Below are 20,567 nucleotides of genomic sequence, written 5' to 3'. Positions count from 1 at the left end.
GTATTTGTCTGGTGGCTCCAAACGTATAGGAGAATAAACTTGCATGTGTGAAGCTGTGTGCCTGGTGCTCTGAAAGAAATATCAGGTCCAAGCTGTAGCTCTTTGCTTACTTTAGAATATTTGGACAAGTACCAGGATGTCTAATACGGCAGAATTTCCTGTGGGCCAATTGCATTTTACACTTTTTTGAGTTCAGAGCATTTTTTTGGTAAGCATTTTGATGCAAAAAGCGTTCTTCTATTTTTATCTCTGCAGTCACAATTGTTTCATGGGACCTTTGTCTCATAAGCACCTTTTTGTGTTATTTTACCTCCTTCCTCCTGTTACATGAACGCAAAGGCGTCGTCTTCTCCAGCTGGTGCTGTCAAACACAGCACTTGTAGCCAAAGCGATACAAAAGATCACTGCGTTCATTTGTGAAATGAGTAAAATACGAATTATTTCTGATTGGGTCTTTTCGTGTGAGCTGTGCCCTGGGATGTTTCAGAGAGAAGGTAAGATTGAAGCAAAATAAGGGGACGTGAGAAGCAGAGCTTACTGAAGTGCTTTGAGCATCAGATTAGGATCGGGAGTTGATGAGTTAGGGCAGCTTTGTTCAAGCCCAGGGTATAACTAATTTACCTAGCAATATCTGCATCTGCAAAGGTATTCATTTCTGCAGGGAGTGGTGTGTTACTCGGAGGATTCAGGTTGAACTTAAATGCCCCATCCCCTACTGCACCTGTGTGAATTTTAGCTGTAATTAATAAAGCCGCTCCCTAGCTGGTTTTCTGCCAGACGTGACATCCAAGGCTTTTGTTTCTTTTGTGGGAATGTTTGTTTTTCAGGCAGGCAAACTCGCTCCTTTTCATGATCTGAAAGTGCTGACTGCTTCGAATAGTGGGAAAGGTAAGCTGGAGTTTACCGAGTAGATCATTTACTGTTTTGAAGGCGATGTTATTAACTTTTGTGTTGGACCAGACTTTAATGTTTTAACATAACCCTTTCTCTTCCATGCCCTAATGCATTTCCCTTTAAACGTTATTAGTTTATTCATTTTATAGTACTGCATATTATAATTTTGGGCGCTTGGTGTTTGAAGTATCTTAATGCTTTGAACCTATACCTCAGATTGCAATCACTGCATGAGTTTCATTCTATTTTTAATATCCTTCAGAGCAACATTTATTTTAAATACCTGTCACACACACACCTGCATGATTATGCAACATGCAGTTCAATCAGCTAAGTAAGGAAAACAGAGCCTGAATCACTTCATTCCATTTCCACCTTGGCTGCTCTTTCTTGGAAAAACTGAACTGATACAGGATTTTGCAGCATTGCAACCTAGGGGTTATCTACACTGATACAAATTTCAATTTTAACCACCAGCAGAATTTAACCAAGTGGGTTTAAAGTACAGCTTCAAAGGTGTCTGCACAGGAAGCTTGCAACCATTAGTACACAAATTGTGCTAAGCGTGCTCCTCCCCTGTACCCTAGCTGACTCCTGTCTCATGCATCCAGTGCTAGTCCTGTTTTCCTGAGTTTGCCCTGTTCCTTGCTGTGTAGTTCCGTTGCATCCAGAAGTATTGAGGCTACAAAGGCTCTTGCACCCCTCACCTCTGCTCTCATGGCCTCTGTGAGCATTTGTCTTAGTATCACAGCTTTATTCCCGTCCAGCTCAATCAGGTATCCTGGGCACAAGACAGCCACCGAGCACCTGGATTGTTTCGTGTTTTTTCCTGGCCTCAGGACTGGCCTTGTCAAAGGAGAGGGGCTGGGGCGGGAAGGAAGGGGTAGAAGATCCATGCGCTGGGTTTGCATGAATTGGAGGGGTGGTAGCAGGCCGTTCAGAACTGCTGGGGGAGCTGTCGGCTGTTCTTTGAAGGAGTCGTCCTCAAAGAGCTCGTCCTTTGGTTTAGTTTAGTTTCCCCTCTTGTTTCTCTTTATTACTGTTTGCATAAACCCGAGTATTTTGCTATGCCTGAGAATGAAAACAACTTAGCAGTTTGTATGCGTGTGGTTTTCATGCTGGCTATGAGCCTAGAAAGTCCTGAAAAGCAAGTTGGATTTTAAAGTATTACTGGTTTTGATGAGCAACGATAGGGTTAGTAGCATAGCTAGGGAAATGCAGCGGGCTAATTTTCAGCAGCGGGCTGCTGAGAGCCTGCAACTCCAGCTGAAATGTATAGCTCGGGGGCTCAGCAGGTCTTCAAATCAGACCAGAGGGGCTTGGGGGTAGATTCCCCCCTGCAGTCTGATGGGCTTTCAACTCACTCTGGAGAATAGTCTCTGTTCTAGTATTTAGGCTAGCATGAATTTTCTGAGCCGGCCGTTATTTTGTACCATTTGCTTTTGTAATTGGGGTTTGCTTCTGAGAACCTGCTGTAGAAAGATGAACACCTAAACTGACTGCAGGCAGGAAGCGCAGAGTTTTAGCGCTCGGTTGCTTCAGCGTTGTCTTTGGCTCTCTATTTTACCATCTCTAAGCCAGCAGTGAACCTGAGCTAATGATGAATCTTGGCATTCAGTTCCAGTTTATGAGTTTGGACATGCTGAATTTGAAGTTTAAGCCAACTGGGCTCATTACAGTGGCCAAACCCTGCTTCTTATGTATAGTACGAAAAGAGTTTGACTGTGCATGGGTCCCTCAGATTCAGTAAAACTTAGTGAACTGTATTAGCTTCAGAGGTTTGTCTGTCTTGAGGAAGTCTGCTTGCTTTCCTTGCTACCGTTAGAACCCACATAGCACGTTTTTAACATTTTCTTTTCTCATCAAGGGTTATAGTCATAAACAAAAGAATGGAGAAAAGAGAAATGCACCCCCAACCAGTGCATTGAATTAGCCAGTTAATAGAAGCCACTTGGAGTTGTTTTTTTTAAATGGACATGTTTGGTTTTCTGGGCTGTAGCTTGAACCTTTTCAAAACTTCTCAAGTTCATGGGGTTTGTGTTTACTCTCCAAATTTTGTTTTGCTTGGAGAGGTAATGTGGAACGGTCTGTGTTTGCTTTTCACGCACTTAAAACAGGTTGAATGGGCCACGCAACAAAGGTTGACAAATAAAAGCAGGTATAGTTATTAGATTTAGTATTCACTGGCAAAAAATGAGCTATTCCATAGGATAAGGCAACAGAGTGAAGTTTGCTCTAGTTTTGTTTCTGCTGGCTGTCGGAGTGTGTGCTGGCACAAACAGATGTTGAACAACAACTTTGATCTCAGACAAAATGCGCTCGTTAATGCTATATTGTAGGTGGATTGCAGATCTGAAGACATTACAGAGGGAGGAGCCAGACTTAGTATATCTCCGAGCTTGAAGGGAAGATCTACTTAATAAAGACAGCTGAACTTGATATTGCGTTGTAGGAAAGCATAAGGTAAGCCTTGTTTATTTTCCTATCATTACCGTTAAATTAAGTCCATCATAAGAAAAGATTTGCCAGGTTATCCAAAACAACGAACTACCTGTTCTTTTCATATTGCTGTCCTCATGCAAAATACATGTGGTGTTTGTCTTAGTAAGCCACGCACGCAGATGTACTCAACAAACTCACTCTGACTACTAGAGAGGCATGTTTATGTGCTTTTAATTGCAGTATAAATAAGTTCCCAACTTGTAAAGTAATCAATACATTGCTGTGCAAGCTCATAAATACATGCCTGTCACGCATCTTCAGGCAGGAGAGTGACTGTGTTTTTCCCATCAGCAAGGCTCATTTCCACACCCTGCAGAGCTACTCGTAAAGCTCCCATGAGCATTTTATATTTCAAGGTGTCATCCTGAAAGCATCCCATATCAGCTTATGGTCCTTTGATTTCTACCTTCCCCTGAAAATACGTTATCATAAGGTTTGAACTCTTAAAATGAAGATAATGCATTGCTGTATACCTTTAATTATTCATACCCATAGATACTACCGACTTGTTTTCCTCCATGACGTGCTTAGTTAATGAGAACTGAGCCCAAACTACAGCTGAGTGGGAGGAATGTTAGAGCCAGATCTAAGTGCTTCTAAGTGCTTAAGTGTTGACCATTGTTTAAAAAACCGAGCAAACCCCCCCCCCCCAAAAAAACAGTGTCCTTGTCTGATGCTTAAAATGCCTACTGAGTTATAGGCAGTAAGTGAAGCATGGGAAGGCATCTACCAACAGAAAGATTGCTGTGCGTTTTTGCTTTTTTTGCAATGCCTTTAAGAAAGGCTTTTGTGTTTTGAAGCCCTTTTGTCTGAAGAATACCCTAAGCCTTCACCTTACATGCTTAGCAATCTCAAAAGTCTCAGCTGCTCTCTGTAGTTGGCTGTACTCTTGTACAAGAGTGCCCAAGTCTGTAGAAACCAGCCCAGTCCATCAACAAGTTTTCCTTTGGTTTGCAGAAGCTCCCCAAATGTGACACAAGCAGCAGTTCTGTATGTTTTTGCCCTCACCAGGAAAAGGCAAAAATAGAGCTCTCCAGATGCAAACCTTCTGAAGATCTGGATTAGATGGTGAGAGAGAGATCAACTGCTGTTGGATGACTTTGAGTTTTCATGGAGTGCCAAGTCAGCCTAGAGTGTAGAGAGCCTGAGCTCCCCAAAACACCACAGACAGGTCCTCTGGCGTCCTGACAGCAAGTCAGTAAAACAGGTATTTGAACTGAAGTGCTGCTATGAATAATGAAAAAACAAGACATAAAGAGGGGTGAGCTGAAACTTCTTATCCTTTCCCTAAAGGCCCTTCAGACTTCTGCTCCTTCCCAACTACCTACTTACCCATCCTCTGCTCAACCAGCCATGCCAGCCCTCGGCCTCCAGTTAGTTTTCTTATAGTCTATCTTAACTGGGACCCTCTTTCAATAGCTCTGTTATTTGTTCTTTTCTCCTCTTTTGAGGCCTCTCCTTTGAAAACCAACCAGGCAGTGGCAATTTGATTTGAGCATTCAGAGGGGAGACCTGATTTCATTTACTCGTTACTGTGTTGTTTGGTAATTTCTCAATGAATCTGAGTGATTCTAATCAAGGTAACAGGTTGACAACCATCCTTGTGCTCCTTGGCATGATCTCTTGCCCTGTTTTTCTCTTTCCACTTGTCACATTCCTAACAATACTGAAAAATCTCTGAGGATTGCATTTTACAATGCATTTGTATATATTGGCCCTCTAAGCACTACTGCAAGTCTAATAAATAATAATAAATTAAAGATATTGTTACAATTATTTTGACTCGTTAACAGAGAAGGACCTACTATATAGTATGTGTGTGCAAATGTGAAATTTTGGCAAACTCCTGCAATAGTTTGTATTCTTCTCTTAATGCAGTAAATAAGATATGCTAAAATACTCTATTTCTAAAGTCCGTCTGCTTGGTTGCAACAGTTCCAGGTTCCCTTGCTCAGCTGGTTTGCCATGTGTTTCTGCTGCAGCCTGTCTGCATGATCAGAAGAGTGATGCCCGTGTTGCTGTTTGAACTTTCTTTTTCCACTGGAAAGGCTTCTTCACCTGCTTCTTCTGAGTACAGGAAAGCCGTGGGCTGTGGAGCAGATTCCACATTAGCCAGATCTCAGCAACTTTTAGACTGTGAACTACCATGAGATCTTTGTAAAAACAGGGGTCAAATGTCTGTAGATGTGGGGCAGCAGAAGGCTTGACAATGCCGAAGGTCTTGAATCCTTCATGCAAAATGGGTTTGAGATTGATTCTCTGTAAGCACATGCCCAAAAAGACATCATCAATGGGAAAGAGTTCCACCTCTTTGCAAGCCCTGGAGAGCTTCCTCATGGTGCGGCTGGACAGTAAAAAACCTCCTCCTCCTGCATAGGCTGGATAGATGCTTAGCCCATACATGGTCTCTGGGATATAGTATTTACTCTTTTGGACACGGATAGGGCGGGCATTGTAGATGATATCCCCAACAAAGAGGTCCTCAGTGGGGTCATGTCTCTCAAGGAAGTCAACAATGTTCTCTACATTGACAAAAACATCAGCATCACCTTTAAAAATAAATTTCACATTGGAGCAGAATTCAGCAGCCCAGTTCAGGAAATGGATCTCCTTCAGGGTCAAGTTGAAGAAAGTATCCATGAAGTCCCAGAGTAAAATGTCCCTGTATGCCTGACTCTCCTGATGGATAAGCGTCTCCCATGTTGCTAACACTGTCCTGTTCTTTGGTGTTCCCAGGAGGAAAACTCGTTGAATCTGCTGCCCATTCACCAAACCCTCCCTACCCCAAGTCTTACGGACAATCTCGCGTCTGTCAAAGTCTTCAACCACCGATTTGATAGCAATGAGCAGAAAGGGACCTCCAGGTATTTTCCTGCATTTCTTGGGCTGGTTAATAAGAAGATTGAAGTTCCTGTTGTCTTTGTTTAGGAGATAACGCTTGAAGTTGAAGGTAGAATCAGTCAATGGTGGTGAAGTTGTAGTTTGGACCCTGTTATTCGCCACCTCTGCTTGTCTAACCATAGGAATTATTTGGGGTCTGGGAACTGTTGCCTCCACTGGCATAGGTCTCCCGGGTGCCTTGAGATCAGAGAAAATTCTCTGTGTTACTGAAGGTTTCCTGTGTGTCAGTTCCTTGTTTCCTGCTGGGGCTAAGTGCTCTAGCTGGGAATAGAGTAAAGAGCCAAGTGCTACCACCAGGAACAGGGTACAGATCGCATCCCCTTTGAGACGTACTTTCATTGTCTCCACAGTGTTTCCAGGGCTGTTAAAACGTGTGTTTGAGCTGCCTGGTGCCAATGTCCATCTGTAAATAAATGCACTGCATGTCAGCAAAGAGGTTTCAGCAGCTGTGAAGCATGCAGGTAGGACTAATTAAAGTCCCATTTAAAAAAAAAAAAAAAGCCAGCAAAGTATAGGGATATTACCATTTTATTCATGCCAACACAGACACACTAAGGAACTCGCCAAAAGACACACGGGTGGGAAATCTAGCACTGTTCCCAGTGCTCTGGCTTTGTGACTTGGTTGGCTGTTAAGTCACTAAGAAGTCATCCAATGTCCTGAAAAACACTCCTTAAATACCATGTGAAATCAGCCCTTCCTCCTGCGTCCCTCTCTGCTGAGCACATTTTGCTGTTTCAGAAATTCCAATACCCTGAGAAAAAATGAGATGGCCAATGCCATTCTCTCTCTTTTTTTTTTTTTTTTTTTTTTTTTTTAACTAATGATTTATGGAACTTGGTAACTGTTTCTCACTGCTCTTACCCTTTTTGAATCAAAATCGAGAAGCACAAATCTGGCTGCTAAAGGGCAGGCTCTGCAGTGGCAGTGTGTTTAATTGGCAATTGCTGGATTTTTCCCTGCACGTAAAGCCAGCTCTCATAAACTGCTGATTATAATTGAATACATTGAATAATGTATTCAAAATGAATACATTAGGTTCACTCTTGAATGCACATAGGGCCCTTTTGCTGCCAGTAATATTTATTAATATATTAAACTATCTTAAATAACTTCATTTCAGTTAATAAAGTTAGAAGGGATATATCATCATTATAACATTTGGTAACCAAGGGTGTTTTGCCTCTGCCAGATCACCCCTAATCAGTAAGCGAGAGGTGGCCAAAAGAAATCCCAATACACAGAAGCAGTCATGCAATGCAGAGATGAGTGTTAAGAGTGTTTTATTCACAGGTGAGATGAAGCTGCCTTATGAAACACAAGATTTGACTCCTCACTTACACTTTTCCCAGAGCTCTTCTGTCTCATTCAGTCAATTCTTCAACTGCAAAATAATAATAATAATGAAAGAGTTACAAGAAGGCAGAAAGCAGCATCTAAAAATAGTTCAGGGAGCGGACCGGTCATGTGTCCATAGCTGCGCCAAAGGCAGATCCTTTAATCCCCGCTGTACATGTAGCCGCATTGTTTCCCACAGTGGCTAAACAGCTAGGTGGACCAGAGGTGAAGCGACAGTCCCTCCGGGCTCCCAAGGAAGTGCATGTCTATCTATTTAAGCCCCACCTAAAGCAAGGCAGGTTGCAATCCTAATCCTTGCAGTTCTTAACTGAGAGTATTATTTTAAAAGATCAGCTTCACCCAAACAAATTTTCCACAAGTGCCTTTATATACTTTTATATATAGCCTTTTACAATTGCACTGTGATTTACAGATCTATCTTGCCTATACTGTATTAGTAGACACTTGGATTTTAAGTATTACAGTTGTCTGATTTGTCTTTTTGTTTGACTTAGTTGAAAAGACCTTATCCAATAACTTCCTGAGCCAAGAACGTCTGGTTGAACTGCAGCCTGTCTTCACTTAAGGCACACTCTTTACTTGAGCAGTGATGGAGGACTGAAAACGATGGAGAAGCCAGCACTAGTGGCTTCCTAGGTAAATTACTCCTCTAATTAACTGTTTTCAGCCTACAGAGCATACAGATGAAGTCTTAGCCTAAAGTCTAGCCATGTAGCGGTGTTGCTGAGTCAAATATCTTATGAGCACTGAAGTATTTTACAAGAATACTGTTCACTGTGATTCTAATTTGGATATCACCTGAAGCAGGGCCCTCTTTAATTTGGCATCTGTTTTTCATAAATCCTTTTGCATTGGTGTTGTTGTTTGCTAATTGTTTGTTAACTGTAACTTTCGTATCAGCCTTAGCATTATCTTTTTGAAGCTCAAAATTACACTGACAACTCTGTAATTACTAAGGATTAAAATAGCGCCTGAAGTGCATGTTACTTGGACCTGCTCATTTAAAAATATTTTGCATTTTCGCTCCTACTTGACTACATCTTTATGTTACTGTTGAAATGAAGAGCATTTCATTATCACATGGTATCATTTATGTTTCTTCTAAGTGCAGCTTCAAAATATTTACTGACCCGGTCTGCTTTGTCTCCAGTATTACTGAAAATTGTATTGTAGCAAATGGTTTATTTGTGCATTGGTAGGATTCCTTGTGGTCCAAGCAGATTTAAAATCACTTCCTCCTTGTCCTTTTGATGACCCTGTATTTCTCCTCAGGCCCACTTCTTTCTTGCCATTTTTTAGCCTCTAACAGAATTTTTGCTGTCAGGAAGACAAATACTTGCTCTTTTTTCCCCCGTTTGTTGGATTTTTTTATTGCAGCTTTTGCTTCTCTTCTAGGCTAGGTAAAGCTATAGCTAGTATAGCTTTGATATTAATTATGAGATTGCAGAGTTTTCTTTTTCCCTGGCCTCTCATAGATGGTTGTGAAAATCCAAATAATAGTCAGGAGCTGTTTTCTGTTTGTGTGCTTTCTCCCATGTGGCTTGGCTCATGATTATTTTCAGCATTGTGAAACAGCCCCTTCTAACGTGCGTAGAATATTAGTTTGCGTTTTACATCTGTCATGGGCAAATTACACTTGGCAAGTCATGATTACTGTGCTCTGTAGCAACCTGCTGTGTTCAGTTTCGTGATAAATTAGCCTTTATTGGTCAAGATGAGGTTTACAGCAGGCTTTCCCTCATGTTGCCTTCAAAAATTGTTCAGAAGCTCCAGGAATATAAAAGAATAGTCCTGGCAACTCAGTACACCCAGAGCGTGCGGCTGAATTTGAACCACTAATTCCTGCACCGAGTGTCACTTATGAGAGTGAGATTTTATGCTCAGGGATATTCAAGCGGGTACCTGGAAAAAAAGGACCTGTCTCAAAAAGCTCACAAAAACCAAAACTGAGGCAATTTTGTTACTTCTACCAAAGCAGCTAAGCTAAGCAGCTCTGTCCCCAGTGTCTCCCAAGGGAGCTGCAGATGCTCAGCCCCTTGCAGGGCTGATCCAGACAGCATTGGCATGTTTGTGCATAGCCAGTTGAGCTGAGGCCCTCGAGTGCTCTTTGTAAAGTCTCATCTCTTTCTCCATTTTAATAGCTTTTTTTCTTCTTTTCTGTACAAAAGTCTGATCTTATTTCAGCTGCCAGACTGCAGATGGTAATTAAGGAGCTGGATAAAAGTTTTGGCTCTTTGCTGTGTTTAATTTTATTGGTTAGGATTTGGAAGAAAAAGTGTGTGTCATGAAACTCATGATTTCCATGACTTACAGATTTATCCTGCCAGCATCTTGGAGTCTGGCAAGAAGCACCCTCAGAAAAGCCAAGAAAAACCCTAAATTGTTGCACGCCTGGGCTGATGGCCCAGATTTTCTTCTGTGTTTTCATTTGTTGAAAGAAAAGAGTCTGAAATAGTAATTTCTGTCCTGAAATAAAACTGTTTAGTGGTGAATATAGACATCTGGTCTTCAAAAGAAGTTGTGAGCCCTTGAAGTGACTCCTTGATTGAATTCTATGGATCTTCCAGGCAATATTAGACACTTCCGCCTTTGGAAGGAAATGCCCTCGATTACTGCACAGGTGTCAGCATCATTCATGGCTGTCAGTGCGGGAAAAGCTCTCCGTCCTGTTACTGAATCAAGAGAGAGAGATTGATGATTCTGGCAGATATGCCAGCATTTCCTAGAGCCAGAAGGATTATTCACCCCACTCAACATCAGGGAAAAAAAATTCCAGGCCTATCAAAGTGAGCAGAAAATATTTGATGCCACATGAGAGACCTGAGCCCAGCAGAGTGTTTCTCAGCAGAGCTTCTCAGTGCATGGCTACATCCAAAGCGCAGCTGTCCGGCAGCTCTCTGGGCTGTTTCGTACGCGGCTGTGATGATGCAGGGAATCTCTGTCCAACTTGTGAAATGTAGCTGAGGTTATAAAATTGCTGTATCACTCAATGCCTTGGTGAATGTGGAGTTAGCTGCCAGGGCTGTCTCCGGTATTCTCAAACTAGGAAAAATTGGGCAGTTGTCGCTCTTCACATTGGCTCCCTGACAATTCCTGCGGCAGGGATCATCACAGCAGTGCCTGAATGGAGAAACCAGGCAGACTGAGCTTGAACAGGACACTGGAACAAGGGAGCCTAGTGCTGATGCCAGAAGGTGTAAAACCAGAGGAGCTGAGAGGAGTGATGCGCAGCAGGAGAGAAGAGATGCTTTTGTAGTGGCAGCACTGGCAGAGTGAAGCTGACTCAGTGGGTGGAAGGAGCTGGAGAGGAAATCTGGATGTCTCAGTGCACTCTTATGCTCCAAAGGCAGCCCAAAGCAGAGGTGAGCAGTCTTTTATCTAAAACCATCCGGCTTTTGTGTTGTTAAGCCAAGAGTAATTCTGTTATGGTGCCTTTGCTCTGTGTACACCTGTGTCACCCCCTGCCAGGGAGCCTGCCTGCCCAGCACACCAACACACCAACAAGGTTTGAGGGCCGAGCAAGCCATAGGAACAGGCTAGGAGGTCCCATTTCTGTGAAGTGGCAGCAAGGAGAGAGCCCATACTTAGGAAGTGTGCCGGAGAGGCCGACAGTGCCACGGCCTACTCAGCCCAAGAGGTGATGAATCACACGAGCTCCAAGTGGCTGGCGCTGGACGCGGCAGCCTGGTGAGCATCCAGCTGAGGGAATTCAACCTGGATTGTTACACACACGGGCTGAGGGCCCAGTCCTCCTCCTGGTTTTCATTTATTTGAGAGGAGGACTCTGAAATACGGCCAAAGAGTGCTGAAATAAAAGCAGTTTAATGACAAATATAAAAGTTTGATTAAAAAAAATTGTTAGTCCTTTGTTCTCAGTTGAATGATGCGAACCCTCAAGTTGATCCTGAAAATGTCCTTCTTTTGCAGCAACCAAGACATCTCCATTACTTGGCAGGTGCCACTTCTGCTCACACTTGTCCATGTGGGAAAAAATCTCTGGATCCTATTTCTGAAATCAGCTGAGAAGTCTTGATGATTCTGGCAGATTGCTGTGTTTCAAAGAGTGATTATTCAACCCTACTCAGCCTCAGGAAAAGCAGCTGCGATATCCAAACAAACTGAAATGTGATATACCAAACAAAAGGATACTAAGCAGAGCAACAAGCTCTGCTGTGCACTTGTCCCAGCCCAGATGATGGGAGCGCGCATCCCCAGCGAGCATGGTTGTGGGTCGTTCATGGCTCAGCTTGCTCTCCTGCCACATGCGAAGCGTTCCAGCTCACTTCCCGGGTCTGTTTCGCCGAGCTGGAGCTGGAGCTGAGACCGGTAGGTCTAGGTGGTACAGTGGAGGAGTTGTGTACGTCCTGTGGGCCACTCTGTACACAGGGATGTGATTGCTGACAGAGTATGTCTTCTGTTTCCCTGTAAAATGAGCTAAAGACAGTGTTGGGTATCCACCACCAGCATTTGTTCAATGAGCTTTTTGCAGTCCACAGGGGAACATGAAAAAATTTGGGTGGAGGGGAATAAACAGGGGATTGCAAGATATCAGCTGTCCTACCTGCAATCCTGGGCTGATGATAAATGACAGAAAGCTGCTCTTACTGCTCTTCAGAAGAGACTAGGTGAGATTCAGCAAATGTGGAAACTTTCTTTTGGGGAACCTGGACACTGTTCTGTGCAGTTTCCTGCAACCAAGACTACTTGCTGCTAGTGTGATGTCCTAGCCCTCTGAAAGCAATGGGTATGGCTCTCCTGTGAGGTCACTTTGCCAGTCTCGGCTTGAACTACAATGAAATCCACCCCCACAGCGTCATGTTAGCAAAACTGTTCAGCAGGCGGTTAAATAATAAGGGAGCCAGTGCAGCAGATAAGGAACAGAGGCAGCAGCCAAAGTGTTGGGAAGCAAGGGCAAGAAATTGGAAAACAGGGAAACAGTGGAGAGGAGGCAGCATCAAGAACTGCTGCCCTATGGAAAGCTCCAGGCTACAGCCTGGATTTCCAGTGTGCATTTAGTGATCCTAGAGAGTTCAGTTAAAACAGAAATAATCTTAAAAGTCTGGTCTAGGTTTTGATGCTGGGTTTTTGTCCTCATCTTTTGGGATTTCATACATCTTGGTGGATGGAAGATGATCGTGCTGGTTTCTCCCCTGGTGCATTTGCTCAGAGTGGGACTGACTGCAGAGCAACAACTAGGCTTTGACGCAGTGCTTGAGGTTATGGAAATCTGTTTTCATTTTGTGTTGGTTGAACCTTTTCCATGCAATCGTAGTCAGGTTGTAGCGCCCAACACTGGAATCCAAAACCTGGTGACCGTGGCTCTGTGTGTGAGCTGGTGATCGGGGTCTGGCCTGCAGCGGGGTGGTCCGAGCCTGTGTCCCTCTCCCACCTCATTTAACTGCAGTTTTTCCATCCTGTTGCACTTAGAAGGAATAAATCCCAGGCCGTATGCTGTTCCTAAGCCCTTCCTGATCTTGTGCTGCTGTTCCTTTCTACCTCCTCTCCCTGTCACTGTGAGAACCTGGTAGCACTAATAACGACTTAAGTTTTGCCTAACCTGCAGTCACAACTGTGTAAATGCCTGGACGTGCCTGGACTAGCTTCATCCCACCGAACCAGGACGGTGATAGCAAGAAGTCTGCAGTAATTTAAGCTTTGGTGACCAGATATTCCTACCAACTGTCACTTGGGCCTGTCGTCTGAGACCCTAAAGCTCCTGATCACAGGGAGAATGCTTGACTTCTGGGTCCGCTGAGTTCTGCCTTCTACATGCCATGGAGAAAAGCTCTTCTGATCAAATGAGCACACCTTGGACCCAAACCCTAAAGTATGGAAAGCCTGACAGCCTCCCTGCTGTGAGGGCAGCTAGATCTCCCTGACCTCCAGCAAAGCCTGCCAACCCTGCAGCCACTACCAGGAGTTGGCTGAGAGGCCCCTGGACGATGCTGAGCACTGAACCAGCTCCCTTTGGGCCAGCCTGCAGGGAGGAAGGCTGCTCAGAAGACTTGTCTTGTGCTGAGCAGCCACCCCTGGCACGCGAGCTGCTGGAGCTCGGTCTGAACTACCTGGCTGATGCAGCTGCTCCTCCAGTTGCACAGGGCTGTGTTTGTCTGCTCTTCCTGCCGGGCCCACGAACGAGGGAAGGAGAGCGCTGCCCGGATGCGTACAGCTGGAGCGAGCCGACCCAGGGGCCCTAGCAGCCCAAGCCTTGCCGGCGTACGGCAATTAGGAGTCTCTGCTCTTCCGGGCAGATCCGAGCCCTGCCGAGTCTTTATCTCCCGACACATCCTGAAACAGGGAGCTCATTGTCGGCTGCTCACCCTGCGAGGGAGGCCCGGCCAGAAACTCGCCCGCAGAGTCTCACTCCCCCAAAGCAGCGAGCATGCAAGTATTCCCCCTGGGTGACAGGGTGGAAGAGAGCCGCCCTCGTTCTCTAGGAACAGGAAATACCAGGAAGAAGGAATTAAATCAGGCAAGTTGGTAAACACTTCTCTCCAGATCCAGCTGTGAACCAGCAGTTACTGCGCAGTGATTTCTGGCCATATGTGTGGCTCAGATGGGCTTTCCTCCTGAGGCCCCAGGACAGGGTGTGCGTGCAGAGAGCCCTGAATGCAGGAGATGCTCTGACATACAGCTTAATCTCCCCCTGCAAACCAGTGAAGATAACCCAGGCGCTGGCTGTATTGCACAGTTGCCTTTTGACAAGCCCTCTGTAAAGCAGCTGCACACAGATCCAGTGTCAGCGCCTGACAGCACGTCTGGAGTCTCTCCTAAAACGTTATGGCCGAACCCTCCTGCAATATTGCTTCAGCTCACTGAGAAGTTCCCTGGACCTCTTTCCGGAGCAGAGTGCCAGACAAAAGAGGAGGTGATTTATTTCTCCATGTGTTTGATTTCCACGAAGCGAGGGCAGACTGACCTCCTGATTTAGGCAGGACTGGGACGTAACTCGCCTGCCAAAAAAGGCTGATCTGGAAAGGTTTGGAGGCAAGCTCTTTAGGCAGAAACTACTTCATAATACACCAGGGCCTTTGTCTCTTCAAAAAAGATGAAGAATCATCTCCCTCCCAATTAAGTGATACAATACAAAATAAGAAGCAGAATTTTATTGCATAACTGGAGGCCAGAAACCATTATTAGTAAAGTATTAGTTCAATCCAGGGAAGAAACCTGACACCTAATGCCCAGTCTTGGTTCTGAGCTGAGTAAACCTATGGGTGAGACTGAGGATCGGATGTGGGCCCCAGTGGGCTTGTGGCCTCCAGCAGAGGCAGAGAGTCACGATACCCTCTGGGGTCTCTGCGATCTCTCTTCCTTAAGCTCCCCCCGCTCAGAAGAGCTAGGTGCTTATCCATACAAAGTCTTTGCACATAAAGTCTGCGTGCCATCCCTTGTGTCCTGGCTCAAGGTGAAGCTGTGTTCCTCTCGCCCTGGTGCTCCTGTCTCACTGTGAACTCCCAAGACGCAGGGCAGGTCCCAGGGGACCGGAGCCTTCCTCATAACAAAACCGTTGGGAACTGTGCCGGACTGTCTCACAACGCTCCCTTGGCCCAAAGCGGCCCCGACCAGCTCTCGTGCTGGAAAACCACACGCTCTCGTGCCCACATCGCCTGCTGCCCTGGTACATCAGATCCTGCAAGCACAAAGGACCTCTGGGTTCCCCAGAAGAAATCTGCTCCCCAGTGCTCACATTTTCCATGATTTCTGGGCTGTTTAGCTGTTTGACAGCTACCAGGACTTAAGCAGCTGCTCACTTCAAGCATCTGAGCATGGCCAAAGCCCAGGGAATGGCACGCTCTGTTTTTACCCTCCCGATCTCCCCGTGCTGATGCTCTGCTCCGTGAGTGCGAAGGAAGGAGCGGTTTCGCTAGCTTACTGGCTGCAGGGATTGCGTTGCAGGCCGCAGGGATTGCCACCATGCTCGGGGAAAATGTGGCCGCCATTCCCTGCACATGGTATGCAGCAGCGATGGCCTGGCCCCTCGCCATCCCCTCGGAGCTCAGTCCCCGGCCCCTCGGAGCACCGAGCCCAGCGGCTCTGGCCGAGCAGTTCCTTGCGATGTGGATCTTGGCTGCGTTTCAAGGCTGCGATATTTGCACAGCATGAGGCTTTGGGAGGGGCAGGGCTGCTGGGATGGGGCCTTGCAGAAGGCAGTCTCCGTGATTTAAAACACCAGGTTGCTGGATCTTCTTTCTTCTTCAAGCCTCACCCTCTCGGCTGTCCCTCCCCTCCCTCTTCACCAGTGGAAATCCTGAGCAGAAATGTCAAGAGCCAGGGAGTGCTTCCCAGGCCAGGCTTGGCTAAAGCCCCTCTCTGGGCCCAGACGCTTGCTCTCCAGGGACTCCCCGCCAGCCTTGGTGGAGGCTTCTCAGCTCCCACCCTTCCTATTTGTTCCTGTCAACTGCTGCTTCAGCTGGGGAAGGAAATAAAGCTCCCATTTACCAGTGCTGCTCCCAGGTGATGCTGCTTTTCGCAGGCTCCTCGTTTCCTCCGTACCTTCCCCTCCTGCTAGTGAAAAGCTTGCCCATCAGCACGGCTAAGCGTTCCCATCATGCCCACCCTCTTCTTCGAGATCGATGTCCAGCCTTCTCCTTCTGGCCCAGTTTCCACCCTGGCCCAAAGCCAGGAGAGCTCTCGAGTCTATTCTGGTGAGCTAGAGCCCGTGGCAGCGCAGGGGGGGCTGCGGCATCCACCAGCTGCCTGGCGACCCTCCCCGCCGTACCCGCGGTAGGTGCCTTAAAGCTCAGCAAAGGGTGTCTCTGTAGGACTCCTATACTGCTCCAGAGCCAGCTAACGAACAGCTGGTTGATACGCTCATGCATTCGCGCCTTGTTATGTTCATGTCAGAAATCTGCTCTGGTTTAACTGAAATGCATTGCTAAAAATGCAAAACTTGGAGTGCTGTTTCATACACAGGTTACTTGTTTTGCTCTATTTGAGCGGTGTTGCATTGCCATCCTTCTCTCATCCTCCTAAAGAAATCTGGAGAGTAGCACCAATGCAAAGGTTTTTGCCCAAGTTTAACATGAGTTAGGTCAGTCCAGCTCTCCTGAAAGCAAGACGTTGTGTGCGTTTTGCATGATACAGCTGCCTGGGCTCTCCGGAGTGCCTGTAGGAAACTCTGTTGGCTTCCAGCGCAGTGTTCGTTCTCCCTCGCGTACAACTGATTCATATAAAAAGCATGTGTGCAACAACTTGGCTTTAAAGGTTTAAACTGGTTTTGGAGTGTTTAAAGGAGAAAAGGTTGCGTGTGTTTGGCAAAGGGGAAGAAACCCTCTTTCATTGCTATATTTGAGCATTATATAACAAATTTTATTCTTGCATGGTTTCTTTGTGGTTTTTGCTTATTTTGGTTTGATTTTTTTCCTCCATCCAAGTTGATAAAATGTAAGTGGCTTTGACGCAAGGACGACTTCTGTCCCTGTGCATCAAAGGGGATTTGTGAAGAGGTCTCATTTGAAGCTACGGAATGACAAAGCGGCGCTGAACGATTTGATCTTGCTGCCTAGAGGAAATGCCAGGCTGCAATGCAAGAGACACCCTTGGCATGTTGTTTAGTGCGGAGCCCTAGAAAAATGGAGTAACAAAAACAATTGCTAGACTGACTTACAGAAGAAACAGCCTGTTCCGTTCAGATGCTTAAAAGTTTCAAAGTCTATAAACAAGCTGAGAATATGCTTTGAGATTTGACTAGCTGAATGTCGTAAAAGAGCTTTCCCAGGAGTTTGGAGCCTGATCGAATGGATTATATCCATGCCATTACAGGGGAGGATGACTTCTTTCTTACTGATCTGCCTGCACCAGGCCCCAAATAGGCAATTTCATTAGCTTCCCAGCTGGCTGGCCCCGCTCCGTGACAAAGTCTCTCCTGTTGGCTCACTCAGCCTCGGCTTTGCAATGCCAGTCGCAGGTTAGACCACTACCTGCAAACTGATGTTCCCGTTGCCTCCTTTAGCTTTTATCTGGGCAGATGAAGCTTTTATGAAGCATAAAAACTGAAAAGCTGAGGAACTGCAGATTTTTAGGCTTTCTGCATGAAGGATGGAGACGGATGTTAAGTGGAGTGGAAGTTGGCTTGTAAGTCGGCGTGGTTTGCAAGTCACTGGGGTGCGGGTGGCACAGTTTGGGAACCACAGCTCAGCTGCATTTAAGCCATGCCAGATGTTTTCCCTGGCCCTTTCGGGGCCGCGCACGCCTTCGGGGCACGTTAACGAAGCAGCTCCCGCGTACGGCAGCGCTGTGCCCCGCCAGGCCCTGCCATCGCACGGCACGCACGGTGCCGCTCCTCTGCGGGACCTGTCCCAGGCCAGCTCCTCCTAAGCACCGCACCTGCCTCTCCCGAGAGCTCCCGCCACCTGCAAGGTAAGAGAAGGGCGCGCGCAGCTGTGCTGGGCAGGCGGAGCAGCCTTGATGGGTAGTTTCCTAAATCCAGACACAGGCTGGCGTGGAGATGGCCTGATTTTCAGGAGTATTGAGTGCTCAGCAGCTTTTAACTCACGTCCTCAGTATTTTGGGGAGACAGGCCCTGCCGGCGCAGCTGCATGCAGACCAAGGAGCCTGCCCCTCTTCTGCAGACTTTTTTTCCCCCTGAGCCCCAGAAGGGGAAAAAAAACTTTGCAGCCTAGTGAAGGCGTAAACCCTAGAAATGGCCACGCTGGAGCCGCTGCCCTGCGTTCCCCTGCCCTCCCCGTCTGCAATGCTCACTGCCTTTGCAGCTCCTGCGTCCTCTGCTGATCGGATAAATTGACAATTTGCCTATGTGCCACCAAAACACCAGCAATTAAGATGCATTAACGTGGATGTATTGTTATGCCCAGGCATGAATGTAAGAGGAAGGTCACTCTGAATTGCTCCACTGATTTCGAGCTGATACCCAAGGCATAAGTTTATCAGGATCTGACGGAAAGCTCTTTAAAAATTGTGATAAGCAACTTCCGATTTCACTGGAATTTAACTTTTTTTCCTTCTCTTCTAACTATACTAGAGGGCTTAAAAATTCCTGCGTGTTTTGTTTAAAGCATGGAATAGTGTAACACAATGGAAAGAACCATGTCCCTTTACCGAAGAAGTGCCTTGTAACACAATGTGCCGATTCCCTAATATGATCACAATTGGAAAAAGCACCCTGCCTCGGAGCACTGGAGCCACTCTGTGCAAGAGCCCCAAACCTTCTTCCTGAAAAACAGCATAAAACCTGCAAAGCAAGTTCTTTGCAAAGCAAAGTATAAGCCACACGTAGCGGGCCAGAGGCTGCATATTCAGAGCCTGCAGCTGACTCTGCTGCACATTAACGATTGCAATTTGGATTGCTGCATGGCTTCTTGCAAAAGTACTGCAGTAACGACACGACATGCGAAAAAGCTGTGGGATGGAAGAAAATGAAAGCGCAACAATAGAAAAGTCTCCAGTTCGCATTGCTTTCCATATAACTGTCCCCCACCCTGATCAGACATAAATACTGGATACTTACATCCAAGTTGATAGCGCTGATCCTGCGTCCCCTCGGTAGCGTTTCGTGCACGGGCTGCCAAGCGGGCACATCTGGATCTCGTTAGCGTTAGACATTCCTCAGCCTCTGAGCGAAACCGAGGAAATCCTCGCTAAGCAAAGCGGTGCCGGCTCTTCCGCAGTTTGGGTCGTTTTCAGGAGGAGAGGCGCCCAGGTTTCTCCCCGCGCGTGTGCATACGTGCGGGCGTGCATGTGCTAAGGGGCTCTGAGACAACGCGCTGTGCGTCTTCCTCGCAAACGCTCGCTTGGGTAGAGCGGTGGAAGGAGAAACTGCGCTGGGGGAAGGAGCTGGGTTAATTCCCAAGCGCCGTCATGTGACATGCCGAGGCCGCTGCTCGCTGCCTTTGGGAGCACAGATGTTCCCGCGCCCGGCTGCTCCGGACCACGTATGGTCCCGGCATGGCGACGGTAGCTCCCAGGAAAGGGGCAGAGCGGGGCTGGCTGGGGTTTAAACACGGTGCCAGGTTGGAGGCTTCCCGACTACCTGTTAACGCTGTCTGTGCTCAAACCCGGCATGGCCATGGCTATTTTACGGGTTAAAAAGAACAACAACAACAAAGGCAATGATTTTATCGTGGCAATTTTTTTTAACAGGAAATGCACTGATTTTTCTGACCTCGTTCATAGAAACAATTCTTGATCTACTCTGTTGCTTTTGAAAACACCCATTATACATCATGTAAACATTACTTTTTTATAAGTATCAGTGATTTTTTTAATGTATTTTTAATTTCAGCCCCCACATTTTCCTTTATTGAACACGGTGTTACCATGTAAAGCTGTAATATGTGCAGCTTTCCAATGAACAACCCCCAGAGCCTGTGTCTGGGTACTCCAGGCTGGTAAAGCAATTTCCTTATGATCCATAGCTGTTTGAAATGGAGCTGTTCCTTGCTAAATAATGCAGTCAATCAAAAACGTTGGCCATATGCATTACTCAGCCTGATGCTTTCCCTGTGATAATCAAAGGGAACTTTTCTCCCTTTCCGAGGCTATTTTTCATTTCTCCTCCACAAGGAGGCAGGTGGAGGTCCTGGAGTCTAAGAGCACAGTGGCATCCCTGGATGCTTTGCCATGTTTCAGTCCGGAAGGTCCAGCCATGGAGAGAGGGCGACTCAACATCGCCAACATCCCCATCCCGTGCAGCACCACGCAGCAGGTATTTCCACCAAGTTTCCCGACCCAGGTTTTGGGATCTACTTACCCTTGTGCATGCTGCCACTGGTGGTGGTGAACACGGGGCTTTCCATCACACCGTGTTGCCTCCCCTGTGTGTTGGGGCTGCTGCAGCTTGAAGACCCCCACAGGGAGCCTGGAAAGTAAGGGGGTTTCTCTGGCGATGCTGCTGCTTGGTCACTGTCTCACCGGTACCTCGTTTTCCGGTCCCTGATGCAATTCCAACC

General features: G+C 46.5%; 1 protein-coding gene across 2 annotated transcripts; it reads right to left on the bottom strand.

Moving 5' to 3' along the window:
- Positions 1-3,551: 3,551 nt before the first annotated feature.
- B3GNT9 (UDP-GlcNAc:betaGal beta-1,3-N-acetylglucosaminyltransferase 9) lies at positions 3,552-19,536 on the bottom strand. Of its 2 annotated transcripts, none has more exons than XM_067302651.1 (2): positions 19,127-19,536; positions 3,552-6,700 (listed from the first exon to the last, which is right to left on the bottom strand). In XM_067302651.1, the coding sequence occupies exons 1-2, from the start codon at positions 19,219-19,221 to the stop codon at positions 5,392-5,394; spliced, it is 1,404 nt and encodes a 467-aa protein (XP_067158752.1). In that variant the 5' UTR covers positions 19,222-19,536; the 3' UTR covers positions 3,552-5,391. The 2 variants fall into 2 exon arrangements, with proteins under 2 accessions (XP_067158752.1, XP_067158751.1); XM_067302650.1 differs by lacking the exon at positions 19,127-19,536 and adding an exon at positions 7,639-7,687.
- Between the last annotated feature and the right edge of the window lie 1,031 nt (positions 19,537-20,567).

Source organism: Apteryx mantelli, chromosome 10 (assembly GCF_036417845.1).
Source record: "Apteryx mantelli isolate bAptMan1 chromosome 10, bAptMan1.hap1, whole genome shotgun sequence".
NCBI lineage: Eukaryota > Metazoa > Chordata > Aves > Apterygiformes > Apterygidae > Apteryx > Apteryx mantelli.
The sequence above is the reverse complement of the archived record's forward strand: the minus strand, read 5'-3'. Positions and strand labels throughout refer to the sequence as shown.